This window comes from Trachymyrmex septentrionalis, unplaced genomic scaffold (assembly GCF_001594115.1).
Source record: "Trachymyrmex septentrionalis isolate Tsep2-gDNA-1 unplaced genomic scaffold, Tsep1.0 scaffold6, whole genome shotgun sequence".
NCBI lineage: Eukaryota > Metazoa > Arthropoda > Insecta > Hymenoptera > Formicidae > Trachymyrmex > Trachymyrmex septentrionalis.
The window spans coordinates 112,076-127,492 of NW_017305778.1; the positions used below are offsets into that span (position 1 = coordinate 112,076).

The 15,417-nt window shown below is 28.7% G+C and overlaps 2 protein-coding genes across 5 annotated transcripts in view; one reads left to right on the top strand and one right to left on the bottom strand.

Moving 5' to 3' along the window:
- LOC108752318 (transient receptor potential cation channel trpm) overlaps positions 1-13,898 on the bottom strand; it is a 24,477-nt gene extending 10,579 nt beyond the window's left edge. For 2 of the 4 annotated variants that reach the window (XR_001939554.1, XM_018493077.1), the window contains exons 1-16: positions 12,930-13,001; positions 11,944-12,042; positions 11,619-11,701; positions 10,102-10,158; positions 7,239-7,425; positions 6,914-7,127; positions 6,677-6,836; positions 6,443-6,579; positions 6,219-6,375; positions 5,979-6,132; positions 5,574-5,882; positions 4,431-4,980; positions 4,124-4,335; positions 3,859-4,026; positions 2,483-2,692; positions 1,986-2,334 (exon numbers count right to left, since the gene is read on the bottom strand). Coding sequence is in view for 3 of the 4 variants with exons in the window: in XM_018493077.1 (XP_018348579.1) it covers positions 1,986-2,334; positions 2,483-2,692; positions 3,859-4,026; positions 4,124-4,335; positions 4,431-4,980; positions 5,574-5,882; positions 5,979-6,132; positions 6,219-6,375; positions 6,443-6,579; positions 6,677-6,836; positions 6,914-7,127; positions 7,239-7,425; positions 10,102-10,158; positions 11,619-11,701; positions 11,944-12,006 (3,010 nt within the window). In the remaining variant the exon portion in view is untranslated. Of the gene's footprint in view, positions 1-1,985; positions 2,335-2,482; positions 2,693-3,858; positions 4,027-4,123; positions 4,336-4,430; positions 4,981-5,573; positions 5,883-5,978; positions 6,133-6,218; positions 6,376-6,442; positions 6,580-6,676; positions 6,837-6,913; positions 7,128-7,238; positions 7,426-10,101; positions 10,159-11,618; positions 11,702-11,943; positions 12,043-12,929; positions 13,009-13,342 lie in introns of those variants that run through there. The other 2 variants (XM_018493078.1, XM_018493079.1) reach the window with 2 other exon arrangements.
- Positions 13,899-13,981: 83 nt separating this feature from the next.
- LOC108752255 (solute carrier family 35 member B1) lies at positions 13,982-15,342 on the top strand. Its single transcript, XM_018492956.1, has 2 exons — positions 13,982-14,625; positions 14,728-15,342. Exons 1-2 carry the CDS (start codon positions 14,236-14,238, stop codon positions 15,301-15,303), a joined length of 966 nt encoding a protein of 321 aa, XP_018348458.1. The 5' UTR covers positions 13,982-14,235; the 3' UTR covers positions 15,304-15,342.
- Positions 15,343-15,417: the final 75 nt, after the last annotated feature.

Here is a 15,417-nt window from a genome sequence, read left to right on the forward strand (position 1 = left end):
AAATATATATTTAGTATATTTAGTCACATTCAATTGTTTGAACATCTATATATATAGATAGATAGTCATTTTATATATCTATAGAGAGAATGATTCAAGATCAATATTCTGGGTGATAACATCGATCATTTTAAGTAAAAATGTTTGTATAAACTGCGTTCTGTACTATGCTCTATTTCGAATGATTTTTTACCCCGATAGGCACATTAAGAAATCATTGTGTAATAATGGTATCATAAAATGATTCGCCATAACGCAATAGTTTTGTCAGAACAAAATTTCTAAATAATATTTGTCAAAAATTAGACAAATTTAAATCGAGGTATAAATATTTTATAATTCACTTTCTTTCAAGAATATAATGAGACGCAAGCAGCTTATTGAAGAAACAAATAAGAATATGTTATACGATTATTTGCAATTGCTTAACTTCTAAAAAATCGATGCATAGATCAAGCGGCATAGATTCTTCTTTTCTAAAAGTTCAACAATGTTCATTAGATTTCTATCAAGTGTGACTTTTTGCTCCTTCTCAGAAACTCCTCCAAAATTCTTGAGTTGCAGGCTCTCCGAAATTCGATGACATACAGTTTGTAATGATTTAGCTTTAAAGCTCTCTCGTCCAAACAAGAAGAGAAAAATTCCATGATACCTCTTTCCAAGTCTCTGTCTCGGAATTAACCCAAAGATCCTCGGAAAAATCGGATCAAAAATCGAAGATGAAATAGTTCCAAAAGATTACATTTGATAAGATCTTTTTTCAACCAATTGTTACTCTACGATCAGTTTTCTAAGTCTACTCCATTCATCTCCGGATAGTTAAACTTTTCTTTTAACGGCCAACACTAATAATGATATTTGTCTCCATGAATGGTAGTTCGGACTTTTTTCGCGGATGAATTAGTCGAAATCCGCCCATTCATCTTCTCCAATAAGCAGCAACGCTTTTCCTCCGTTCTTTTCAACTAATAAAAAAAAGCCGAAGATAAAATTCTATTGCTTTTATAAAAGAAAAAGATTCTCTATTGTTTTTTCCTTTTTCTTTAAAAACTCTTTAATCAATTATCGTCTCTCAATAAAAGGAGCAAACCTATCCGTACGAACTATACTTGTGTCTAAATTGACTTCCGAATTCCGAAAATTACCTCCCTTAGCTTTTTAATTATATCGTAAGATCCTTTCTAATTATTTTGTAATTTCGGAGCTTCTTCTCTTTCTCGTTTCTTTCTATGCAATCAGACTTTTTGTCCTATATCGAAAATGATCTGTCTAGCATAGTAATCGCTTACGCTTACGTTTTCCTATGTATTTCTGACTTAATTTTTTCTTGTCTTTTAAATAAGATTGTATAACATGTAAAAACATAAATCAATATTTTTCTTGGTCCTAATAATATCAATATCACCTATATTGTTCTGTAATGATGACAAAAAAGTAACCCAAAAGTCGATAGCCAGGTAACACCTATTGATTTATATATATTTTATATATGTTTTCTAAATGTATCTAATGTTCTATAAACGTTTAAAGAATGTATATAAGATCAACATGTGTTACTGGAATAATTTGTAAACTAATTACCCTTTGAAAGAAAAAAAAACTGTAATTGTAACTAGTTATTTTTACAAAGTAACTTTCCTAATCGTGCACAAATGCCGCATATGTAGAAATGCTACGTATTATTATGTCTCTACGATGGTAGTGCTATTACTATTGTTGAAAAATACTGCCAATGTTTTACTACGCGCAGTATTCCAATGTTATTGTGTTTATACAAATATTTTCCAAGATTTTCAATACATTCAAATTATCTCGGAAATCGTTCAGAGTAAGATGTTAATATGAACATTTTTGCTTAAAATGTCCGATACTGTTACCTTCCAGAATATTGTCCCCCCCCCCTTTTCTTCTAAATCATCATATATATAATCATTTTATATAAAAAGTAAAATCAAATTACTTTTAATTTAATATTTCAAACATACCAAAATATTTGTTGACACCAAGGATGTTGAGTATTCGTAAATACCAATAGATGCAATCAACACAATATATGACGCGACCTACATCTAACGTCGAATGTCGCAAACGTAATGCTAGTCCGATTTGAAAAAATATAATAGCAGCGGCATCACAGGGGTTCCACATGTTCCATGCCCACACGCTAAACTTATGTGAAAGCATCGCAGGTTCTGAGGTTGCTATTTCTCGTATTTTTTCACATCCAAGAGTACAAATATATGCAATAGCATACATTTCGGCTAATGACGGATGATCATCCATGTGCACCAAAATGCAGTATGAGAAAAAAAGCAGAAAAATAATATATGCAATCTACAAAAGAAGTATTTTTATTTTACATATTGTTTATTACAACCATTTATATTAATAAACATAAATATGTCAATAAATAAATATACAAATATATATCATCTACATATAAACATTAAGACAATAAATACATATAAATATTCTTACTTACAGCGTTTGCCCAAAATTTTGTTATTGGAGCAGTATAAAACTCGTATAATTTCTTCCTCAATTTTAATGGTCTGGTTGTTTTGTTATCATAATATTCAGATCGAAGACCGTAAGCGCGATGTATTTCATCATCAATGTCCGTTAGTACTTTTCCATTCTCTTGAACAATTGTCTCTTTGATTATTGTATTGTGTTCATTGCTAATTAAAGCCTACAGAAAAGCATAAATAATTTAGAATTATTCAAATTAACTGTTCATATACTGAAAATATTCTTAAATCTTATTAAATAGTTAAATAAATATTGATTCAATTTGAAATGTTTACCGAGAAAAGGTAGAAAGAAATTTAATTCAATTTTATATAACAATTTATAAGAAAATAGCATGACAAATAATAGAAATAAGACAAAGTTGAATAGAGTAATAATTATCAAATGTTTACGATAAACGTTTGCATATTTTATAAAACATGAAATTGATAAATATGCATATTTGGTCTAAAAATTAACATTGGTATAAATGAAATCAAGGATTTAATCTTCAATTTAGTAATAAACAAATATACTCTCTCTCTCTCTCTCTCTCTCTCTCTCTCTCTCTCTCTCTCTCTCTCTCTATATATATATATATATATACTTTCCTAATTCATTATAGTATACGGTACCCATCGAAATTCCGGATCACCTAATATTTGAATGATTCAAGATGTAGAATTACATAAGTAAGAAAGAGTGTGAAATAATCCTAAATATTGTATGTGGCAAAATAAAACATTATTTTTTAAAATCTTTTCTTGTTAACTTTTTAACGAAGAGAGATTTGAGCAACAGCTCAAACCTGTTGGAGGTCACTCAAGGCCATGACCTTGACAACATATGTCAAAGTCATGATTTGCTCCCCTTTTATGATTTTTATCATATTTTCCATTAAAACTATTTGTAATTTGCTTGATAATTTTTATTAAATCTTTCATAAAATGTCTTGTATATTTAAAAAATTTCTATCATGTTATTTATATAATGTTATTTAATACGTTGTTAAATTGCCTCACGTTTATCTCACTAAACATAATCTTCATTAAACATAATATTTATAGCGAATTTTGCGGTAAATTATAATAAAATATCTTCTCCGTATTTTAGGATTGACATAATCTTAACTAACTCTGTACAGTGGATATATCAAATTATATTATTTCATAGTAATCTCATTAATGTAATTAATATAATTTATTTCGTAATTTTATGTAATGTTAATAAGTTACTGCAATTTCATGAAAAATTTTGTGTAATCAGAACATATATAACTATCTAAGAGTATCTGGAATTTTTATGACTAACTCATCATACTATAGTTCCAAGATTCAAAATAATTACCTCGATGTCTGGTCCTGCTGGTACATTGTGTTCGGAATCACTATCTTCTTTCTCATCTTCTAAAGCTATCAGATGCTCTTCCTGTGTTTGGGGCATTAGTTGTAATTCTTCTCTACTTTTAAACTCCAGTCGAGTTATATATAGAGGACAAAATAATCCCATAACGACCTAAGAATATTTTAAATACATACATGTTTTAGATTCGATATTAAATTCGATTATTTAATAGAAATGAGATTAGTTTCAACAGATTAATCAATTTAACCTTTAAATTAGTATTTTTACGTGTACGAAGGCCACCCATCCATAAATCGGCCAAGATAATTTGACTGCAAGGATGCGCTAATAATGGCCGATGATTTGCTGTAACCGCTAGTGATAAGCATGTTTGCCCTGACCAATTTTGAAGTTCGGAAGTTAACAGTTGCTGCGTCTGATCGTCGTCTTGTCGGTAGCAATAATCCAATAATTCGACCGCTAATATTTGAAAAAAAAAAAACGCACAATTTACAGTTAATTATGTAATATATTTCATATCTACAATTAATCATTCATTTCGTATTTATGTATACCAATGTTTTCAAATTCTTTGCCGTAACCGCGCAATTCATCGTAAACTTCAGTTTCTAAATCATCCTCAGCCGCTTCGTGTGCCATCGCCTTGTATAGTTTTAACGCGACAAGCGCTTTGGCTAATGCCTCCTCTCCGTGTTGCCACATCAACAAAGCCATTTGTTGACGCTTCGTTAACACGGCCCAAATAAGCAACTCATTAAAAGGATAATCAAAGAGAGGGGTATCACGATTAGCCGGTAATGTCTCGGCAAGTAGACTCATGGTCAAATTGTCAGACTTCCCACTGGAACTTGTGTAATAACGCGTATTACAGTTCGGAGCGCAACTGTTTCGGTGCATATGCTGCTGATGTCCACCGCCAGATCTCTTCATCACCTTCGTATAAATCATGCGGAATCTTCGCCGTGTATATTGTGCGCGATACGCTCCACCCATTAGCTTGTTAATTACGAGACCAATGTCATGCAATGTATACATGTAACCCCGTGGAATATTCGGCCGTACATCGCGCAAGATGTAACCCAATGTATTCGATGGGCCTTCTTTCTAATTAATTAAAAAAAAAAAAAAAACGAAATATATAATATATAAATGCTCCACGTATGTTCAAAAATTATAGTAATCCAATTTTCCATTAACTAAAAGGATTTCGCCAAAACCGATTTGACTTTTCTTAACATATATTATTAAACAAAAATCTTAATACTAGCTGTAAAAAACATAAAAAAATTATGAAAGTTTTGTCTAAAACACTTTTACATATACCTTATCATTTCAACGATAATTGTTTAGAATCAAATATACACATAATTATCTTTAAAAGATTATTTTATCTCTTAAAATTAAAAATAGACACATATAAAAAATCCCTGTTTCTTAAATTTTTGTGTTTAACAATATATTTCAAGGAGAATCAAAGATTCCAGACAGCATACTCGTATAATTTTTCAATAATTTTCTTCAAGGCCTTCATGCGCATACATACACAAATAAATAAATATGAAAAAATATATAAATTTATAATAATTAAAAAATAATTGTTTATTATATCAAGTAATATATGTTATTCATATTCAGATTTATCCATATTTAAATTGTTTACTAAGAAAAATGTCGCTACAAAAATAAAACTGACCTACCGTATTATATAGCTCCTCAAGACGAGGTATTGATAAAAATTTCCGCATGGATACTCCATTTTCCAGAAGAAGTTTCACAAAGTCTATTCTATCGTGTTGAAGTGCTTGCATCATAGCTTGTTCTAAAGCACCGGGTGGCCATTTTTGACCATAGACAAAGATTTCACTTCGAGCAATATCCACGCGATTCCATATTAAAGAAAGAGACAACTGTTCAGCTGGAGATAATTGTTTCGATTTAAACAAAGCTGTCAGTATTGTTTGATCGAGCTCTTGCGGCCTATCTTGCGATATTCTAAACACAGTGATCTATAAGAATATAATTTTCACTTATAATTAAAGAATTTTCAATTTATAATAACATGAAATATAAAGCTAAATTTTATTTCTAGAAAATGTTGATACCAAATGTTTTTTTCGTGTACACTGCAAAAGTTCTGAACACAACTGACTCGCTTGTTCGGCAGAAACTTGAAAAGTACGTTTAATAGTTTCTAAAACTTGTTCCTTAACTCCCTCCAATGGTCCTTCTCCATCACCAGTTTGTCCATCTCTCCATCTATATAAAAAGTATACTTCGTAAATATACATGATTATATATTTTTTAAAAATATGTATAAATATAACATGCGAATTCGTCATTACCTGTGCATAAAAGCAATTAAATCAGCTGCGCGTCCCGAACCATCACAAACTACTACGGGTACAGGTGGATCATCCGTCACGTATTCTAAAACCGCACGGATTGTATTCGTACCACCTTCAATAACTAATGCGACTACTGGTATACTACTGTGTGTATCTAGAAACATCGATAAATTAGAGCTCCTCGATTATAAAATTTTAATTCATAAATCTGTAACGCTTACATGGTTGCAATTTCAAATTTGAAATATATTTTTCTAATCTTCTGCGGAGAACAATTTCTGCACCGTATCGACCACCAGTACCGTTATCTACTAGTAAAAAGTAAGCATGCCGGCTGTTTAATACTGTATATTTAGTCCTGTAAATTCAAATATAAAGAAAACTGCAAAATCACACAAATACACTTTACAAAATCCCATCAATAATATCTTTACATTGTAAATATGCAATCTTACCATGGTGAAGAGACACAATCATATGATACTTCTCCACCGCGACCAACTAATTCGTGGCTTTTATCCAAAATTCCCCAAGGAGCAATACCTATGCTTACTACGCGACCTTGTCGTTGAGAACGTTCTAACAATAATGCATCACCGACTTGTCGTGTAACACCTACAAGAATTAACACATTAAAAAATTAAAATTATCAAAACTATTACTAGATATAATTTTAATGAATAGAAATGTACCTGTATTTGTTCCCCCTGTAAATATCCACGCTCCTGTGGTTTTAGCGGCTTTCAATAAGCCTTTACGTAAAACTTTCTTCAAGTTCGGTTGGAGCTCGAAATTTGACCGACCACCATGTACTGTAATTAATAATTTGGGCAATCCTAAATTCCATTCTCGACATAATAGCTGTACAATCGGTTCCGGTCGTGTATCATGAGCTAATCTTACATACTACAAGAAATATGTGCAACGTCAATTCCTCACTTATGACTTAATTATAATAATTATAATTATAAAAACGTTATCATAATATTAATAATATAAAAAGCATTGAATATATACTTGTGCTTTTGTAGGATGTGGACCACCTTGAAATTCTATGGTACCATATGCATCAGTGGGAAAGGGACGAGTATTTTTTCCCGGAGACCATTGTTCATAATCTTTTTCCCTGTTTTCACTAAGACTGTAACTTTGCACGTCAGCCCCAGTTCCGCAATGATGGGTGTATGAATAGCCACAGCAACATCTATAACAATAAAACAAATTATATCATGTATGAAAACATTTATTATATCTTTACACTTTAAGTTTAATATTTTATTCAAGTTTATTATTTAAACATATACGTAATAAGTAATTTATTATTTAAGTTTAATATCTTATTTATAAACAGGTGCGTATAATGTGTGTAAACACGCGCACGCGCGCCATACGCAATAATACAATACAATATTGATTTCAAAGGCATTATTTATATTTATTTATGCATAAATAATATAGTTTTTCTTGAGTATAAATAAATCCTTTTTTTAGTTGATATTATATTAATATTTTAAATTAAATAATGTCTCCGAAATCAATTTTATATTGTATTATTTCAACGTCTTTAAAATTGCGTTTCAAGTTCGATAGTAGTCGGCAGTTTGTAAAACTGTGGAATGTATTTAAAAATTTACATAAAAGTATTATTATTAGGCAATATTACTCGATATTATTAGCTACCACGATCCAATATCGACCGCTGCTCGACTTATAATTTGGTTTGTTGTGTGTGTATTCTATGTATTAAAAATGCTATAAATTAAACTTTAAAAAGAGTACCAAGTATTTAAATATTAAATAATTCATTGCTTATACATATTAATTATAAGTAAGAATTGTGTACATCGATTCACTCTCTTTATGAATTTTAACGACATGTATTTTTGGATATAATTGCATCAGAGATAAATAGATATTTTAACGCATATTTTAGCCTTGCCTCTATATTTTTTGAACTCTTTTTACATCAAAAATTAATCTACTTATATATTATTACAAATTACAAAAATGTTTATCGTATAAAACACACGAATATGGTTATGAATTTATTTTGATATATTCATATCTTATTATTAAATTAACATTTTGATATTTAGGGTTGCCACAAAAAATAAATTTTGAAATTCCCTGACTTTTCCAAATTTTTTAGTGGAAAATTTTCCATGGCCAATATCAAATACATATTTTAACATTTAGAAGAAGGGATTGTAAAAAAAGCTGTCCTATATTATTAAAAACAACATACATTTAGATTTAGAAACTTAGCAGCATAATGAAATTTTGGATGTAAATTCAGGTCAACAGAAGTAAATGACTATTGAAAAAAACAATGCAATAATAACGGAAAAAGGTGATTAAAGGAAAATACTGTGAATAAAATATATAAATTTTAATTTTCTTATTAGAATTATTCTGACTATTTTAATTTTAACTTCATAGTTTAAACTAAAAAATATATTTAATAAAATGTGGATCTTAATTACAACAAAGTTTAAGTAAAGTGAATTAAGTTTCGTATTAAACTGTATGAAAATTAAAACAAAAAATAAACTTGACATTGTAAAATGTTCAATTTTTTCTACATTTAAAAAAAGAATAATTACATTTCTTTTAATCTAATGACTGATGCGTGGCCTAGTATATAGTTCGCAATACGGATTAAGAAAATCAGTATTTGATTGTAAATGTTAGCTAGATTATTTAAAAAACAATTGTTTCAAATAAAAGCGTTTTTTAAAAGGAAATTGAGCAAAGTTCAAAATTTCAAACTATTTTATATTTTTCTTTGACTTTTTCAGGTTTTCCATGATTAATTTAAATTTCCATGATTTTTCTTTCTCGATTTTCCAAGTCGATGGCAACTCTGGATATGTGTCGATACTTATTATACATAATGCACGTACAAATAAATTCCATATAAAAGCAAGAATAATTTTTTAATAAAAATATATTTATATAATAATCTTGAAGTTGTTGAGAGAGCCCTCGTGGAGCATCTTTACCACTTGACATACATTATGCTCGAGCGCGCGAAATGTTAGTTCTGTGATTAGAACTTTAATCACTATTAATTTAAAAACTATTATAGTCTTGACATTTTTATGTTAGAGTTTCATCTCTGAATTACCTCAAGAATACAATGATATCCCTCTCTATATTATACACCTTTTATTTAGAATGTTCTTTAGTAAAATTGCATATTTTCGAATATCCTTAAGATTGAAATTAATCACCCTGTATATACAGAGTGTGTCATCTTAATTGATACATCAGGGTGACATCTTCCTATTTCCATATACCAAGAATAAAATGTGTAGTTTGAAGTTTAACAGGTCAGATGTGGTGGTGAAGGCGTTCGAAAATCTGATGTTTGAGGTGCCTACAGAAAGATGGACAAAATGCTTTGACGATTGGTTTTATGGAATAGAACAGTGTATTCGTTGTAAAGAAGAGAATTTTTTAAAATAAATAAGCCAATTTAAAAATTATGTTTTTGTATGATTTTGCAGAAACTTTCGGAGTAACTTACGTACATATATATATGTGTATATATATATATATTTTTTTAAATGATATTTAATACCATATGTCATATACAAATATAAATTTTTTATGTGGAAAAAAATTACAAGATATAAATGCCACATAAAAAGAATTGTTAATGTAATGTAATTAAATAATAATTAAGTATGATAAAATTCGTATAATGAAAGGGCATGACGCAAGAAGAATATACATTTAGAAGAATGGAAACATCTGTACTTAAAAAATTTGCTACAACAAGAATGTTACATCAAATATGTAACATTACTATCAAAGTTATGAAAGAAAAAAGAATATAAGTTCAAAAAAGTTAACTCAAGATGTATATGAGTCTCACCTGGAAGTAGTAATTACATCATATTCTGCATTCTTATCGCCCTGTATTTGTACAAACCTATAAATAGAATGAAACAAAAAAAATAAATCAAATCAATAAATAAGTGGATAAAAAAACGCAAATTATAGATATAAATATGATCGAAAATTTGTAATTAAAATATATCAAAACAGAAATTATAACTCATAGTAATAGACACAATCTAATCATAATAATATGATGACAAATATGATGACGTATAGTTCAGGAACCAGTGAACATTTTGTCGTACGATTTCAGCAAACTTAATTTATTGTTTGTATCTTAACATTATTTTTATTTTTAAAAATGCTAAAACAATAGTCTGTCAGCTGACAAGTAGAATAAGGGTCAACAGAAGCCATAAAAAAGTAGTGCTTTCGTACCACAGCAGCAGATGATTTTTTCTTTCTATTTATGATATAAAAAGTGATAAAATGACAGTCTGTCATGTCACTTTATCATATTTTTATATTATATATAATAATAAAAAAATAAAAATCAGCTTTGTTGCTATGACATGAATGCAATATTTTTTTGATAAAGTAAAATGGCTCTTGTTAGCCTCTGTCCCGAAAAGAACGGCGAATTTCCGTTTTAGCAATCTTAAATTTAAAAAATATGATAAATCAAGTGCTGAAATGACATGCAAAAAATGTTTATTGGTTTGCGAACTAATGACAAAAGAGGAATAAAACAAACTAATCAATGAGAAGCAATGAATTTGTGTCCATTCTTAGTATTAATTAAAAATGAGCCACATTCCATGGCACACGCTGCATTTTGGTGATATAAAGTATCAAGAATCATTTATTATACAATAAAACATAAATGTGTTACTACAATAATTTTAATCTGTAATCGTAGAAAATGTTATACAATTTATAGTATAGAATTCATAGTATACAATTTTTAGCAAACGAGCACCACTCGCTTTCATACCATTGTTTTTTCTATACCCAAATGTTTCAATATTTAATGAATTAACTATGAAGACATATTTTACAAATGAAAAAAAAAAGTTATATAAAGTTTTAGTAATATTTTACTATCAAGTTATAAACTAATATTATGAAATGGAACATATTGGTGGCATTTTGGCACAATGATGGCAATTATTATTTCATAAGAATAGAAATCTAATAGCTATTCTTTTCGAGTCTAGCTGTTGTCTCAGAGAATGATCATTTATGCATAGATCGAAATGATTATTAAATCGCTTAAAGATAGTAAATATGATATGAATATACATACGAGATAAAAACGTTTGACCTTTCCATGCAAAACATACACTTTCATATTCTGCGCAATGAAAAATCCGTGTTTCCTATTTCATGTTCTGTTTCAATACTTATTTATAACTTTGTAATAGAGTATTTCTAATCAAACTTCATATAATATCTTTTTCTTACTTCCACTAGTAAAATATGTTCTCACAGTTTGTCTGTTAAATCCTGAAACACTTTGTACATATACATACTCATTACAGGAAGTCCTACCTATTTTCATCCTCATTGCTTGGGATAAATTTTGCACATTCCCTCTTTTGAAATGTTGCCTCTATCCAACTACGCTCAGTTGTCTACAATTTGAAAAATATAAGGATACAATAGCTGCAGTCAGAAAAGAAGCAATGTTAACTAAAAATATATTAAAAATTTTTATAGTGTAATTTTTTGTCATTATTATTATAAAAATATATCGTATTAATCATCAAACAATTTCAAAAATAAAATTATAATAATAGTTCAATTAAATTAAAATCAAAATTGTATTTGACAAATTACAATAATACAACACAATACGTTAATTAAAAAAAAATACCTTAACTTTCTTTTTCTTCACTTTTGGAGTATTTACTCCACAGATAATATTTCCAATTGCCATCTTGATGAAATTTGTGTTCACTTTAATTTAAGTGTTCTAAAAAAAAAAATAATAGAAAAAAAAGAAACTAAACAATATAATATGCAGAGTATTTCTGAATTTATTGTATATAGCAATATTCAAAAATTTTTCTAGCTCAAGAAAATAAAAAAAAAGATAATAAATTATTTTTCAATATAATCGCTCTATATTTTAATATATTTTTTAGAACAATGAATTAATCTCTCTATACTACTATAAACATTCTAAATTTTTATCCTTAAAATAATTTAATACTGCAAAGCAAAAAATAATTATTGATTAATTACCTTTATTTTTCAAATTGAAAATAAAGTGATTATTTGAAATAAAACTTGCGTGCAAAAAAATTTATCAGTAATAAAGAATGATATAATACACAGTATTATAAATAATTTTAAAGAAAAATATTTAGAATATTATTATAGTAATATAATTAAAAAAAATTAAAAAATTATTTAAAAAAATTAAAGTAGTTGTTATTTTAAACTATCTCTTTACATCTGTTTATATCTGGAAACTTAAACTTTATTGCACCTTGTATATCAAACTTTACACAGATTATTGTAAATGTTATGTGAATTTAGATTTGGAATAAAGCATATAATTATATATTATACAGTAGTTCAAAGAATAAATGAATTAACAAAATTTATATATGTATATAATGAAAGTAAAATCTCTACTAAAATTTACTAATACTTTCTGTAGAAATTGTAAGATTAGCCTTCAACTACACATTCATGTGACTGCATAATTAAATCATATAAATCATATTAACAAAATTAAATAAATTTAACACTTAATCAGAATATAAATTAAAATATTGATGCAAAATAAAATAATAGTACAATCAGAAGTTTAAATTTCCTATAATATAGTTTAGAATTGCATTCATTACTTACCAATCGACAGGATTTGTTTTTAACAATCATCTTTGTCAATCAGAAATAAACATAAGTCGTGCTAAAAGAAATATTGTATCTGAAACACAATCACAATTATCACAACTATGTCAAAGTTATATCATAATCTTATTCTCTTACATTCTATTTTGACAAACCAAGTTGAAAAAATTCATTATTGAAGTTTACTATAAATCGTAAAAATTTTTGCTCTAGAAAAATATCATAAGTAAAAGTTTCATCATTTTATGATAAATGGAATAAATAGAATTTCTGAAGACAGGCACTGAGATACATTTACATATTACTTATGCAAAAAGCATGCAAGTAACGCGAAAGGGTATAATTTAATGATTATCTAATCATAAATAAAAAATATTGGGGAATTGAATAAGTTGTACTGACAATCTTACCTTCATTGAAATTTTTGAATAAAATATTCCTTTTAAAGATGACACACAGATATGACGTTAATATTACTTTAGTATTGTCATTCTTATTTTGTCTTCGAGCCGTCAGTTTACGAGTAACATTCAAAATTGATTTTGTTTGGTGTTCGATGTAATCTTTCGTGTAATTTACCTAAGGTGTGATCAGCACAAGGCGAGTAATTGCTTAGTGTACTACAAGATTATAATTAATATTTGAACTCTTCAAATATAATATCGAAGTATCATATTTATTAAAAGATGCCTCCGAATGAAGGCGAATTATAATGTCTCCTGTCACTCCATACAGTACTTTGACAGAGGATTCTCTGACATGCTGATATGCATTAACATGTATTACACTGTTTTTCCCGTGCTTTTATAATAAAGTAAGTCTAGGTAAGTTAAAGGTTAGGTTAAAGGTTAAGTTTTAGGATAATCTTAGCCCGGATCCTCATACGAACAACAGCGCTTTGACACCGAATGCTGATTGGTGAAAAACGGGTGATGGAGGTAAATTTTATCCCCACAACCGGTTTTTCACCAATCAGCGTTCTGTGTCAAAGCACTGTTGCTCATATGAGGATTAGGGCTTAATTTGGGCATGCGTATACTTTAGCAAATTTTTGATAGCAGTTAAAGGAACGGAGTTAGCAGTCTAATGTAATAAGAAGTCTGTGATTTGATTTGAACGCTGCTTCGTTTTCGGCGGGGTGGGGGAATTTTGCCAGCAAAGCTCGGTTACATGAAATAGTGTCTTTAAAGTTTAAAGTCTTCAATTCGGATCCTTTGGTTTGCCCTTATTGAAATAACGCGAGTGACACATCAAAAGATAGGCTTTTTTTTATGTGGTTTTATAATATTATATCTGTTGAAAAATGGTTAGTACTAGCAAATATACTAAATTGTTCATATGCTCGACCGGCATATTTGTGTGCTATTTCTACTTTGGTATGTTACAAGAGAAAATCACACGTGGACAGTACGGTGATGGGGAGAATCGGGAAAAATTTACGTACATGTTTGTACTAGTTTTCATCCAGTGTCTGGTGAATTACATATTTGCTAAAATGATTTTGCTAACTGTGATGAAACAAGGCGAGGATACAACAAGAACTGTATATTATTCGTTGTCTGCCCTAACATATCTTCTTGCTATGGTGTGCAGTAACATGGCATTACAGTTTGTCAATTATCCGACGCAGGTGATCGGTAAAGCTGGCAAGCCTATACCTGTGATGATATTAGGTGTATTGCTAGGAAAAAAGGTATGCAATTTAATAAGTCTATTTACCAAGTATAATAGTTTTATATATTGAATTTTTTGCTATCTTTAATATCATTTTTAATTATCATTTTTTTCTTTATAGATATATCCAATTCGAAAGTACATATTTATTTTCTTGATTGTCGTTGGAGTCGCATTGTTTATGTATAAGGATGGTAATGTTTCTAAAAAGCAAGCAGAGTCACAATTATCAGTTGGAGAATTGTTATTACTATTATCATTAACAATGGATGGATTAACAAGTGCAGTGCAGGAACGAATGAGAGCTGAACATAGCTCAAAATCAGGACACATGATGCTCAATATGAACTTTTGGTCTGTTATCTTTAGTAGCACAGTGATTCTTATTTCTGGAGAACTTTTTGAATTTATTCGTTTCCTTCAAAGATATCCTGCTACCATATGGCATATAACGACATTTTCTATGGCTGGAGCATTTGGACAATATTTTATATTTCTAACTGTAGCTGAATTTGGTCCACTGCCATGTTCAATTATAACTACTACTAGGAAATTTTTTACTGTTTTAGGCTCTATATTAATTTTTGGAAATAATCTTTCTCTTAGGCAATGGTTGAGTACACTTATAGTATTTTTAGGTTTATTTTTGGATGCTATGTATGGTAAAGATAAAAGCAAAAAAGGTACTGTAAAATAGAATGTGATAATTATCTCAATATTTACTTAGATACTCTTTTGAATATATATTTCCAGCGTTTAAGTAATTATATCATTATGATTATTTATAACACCATAAATATTAGGTTTTCTA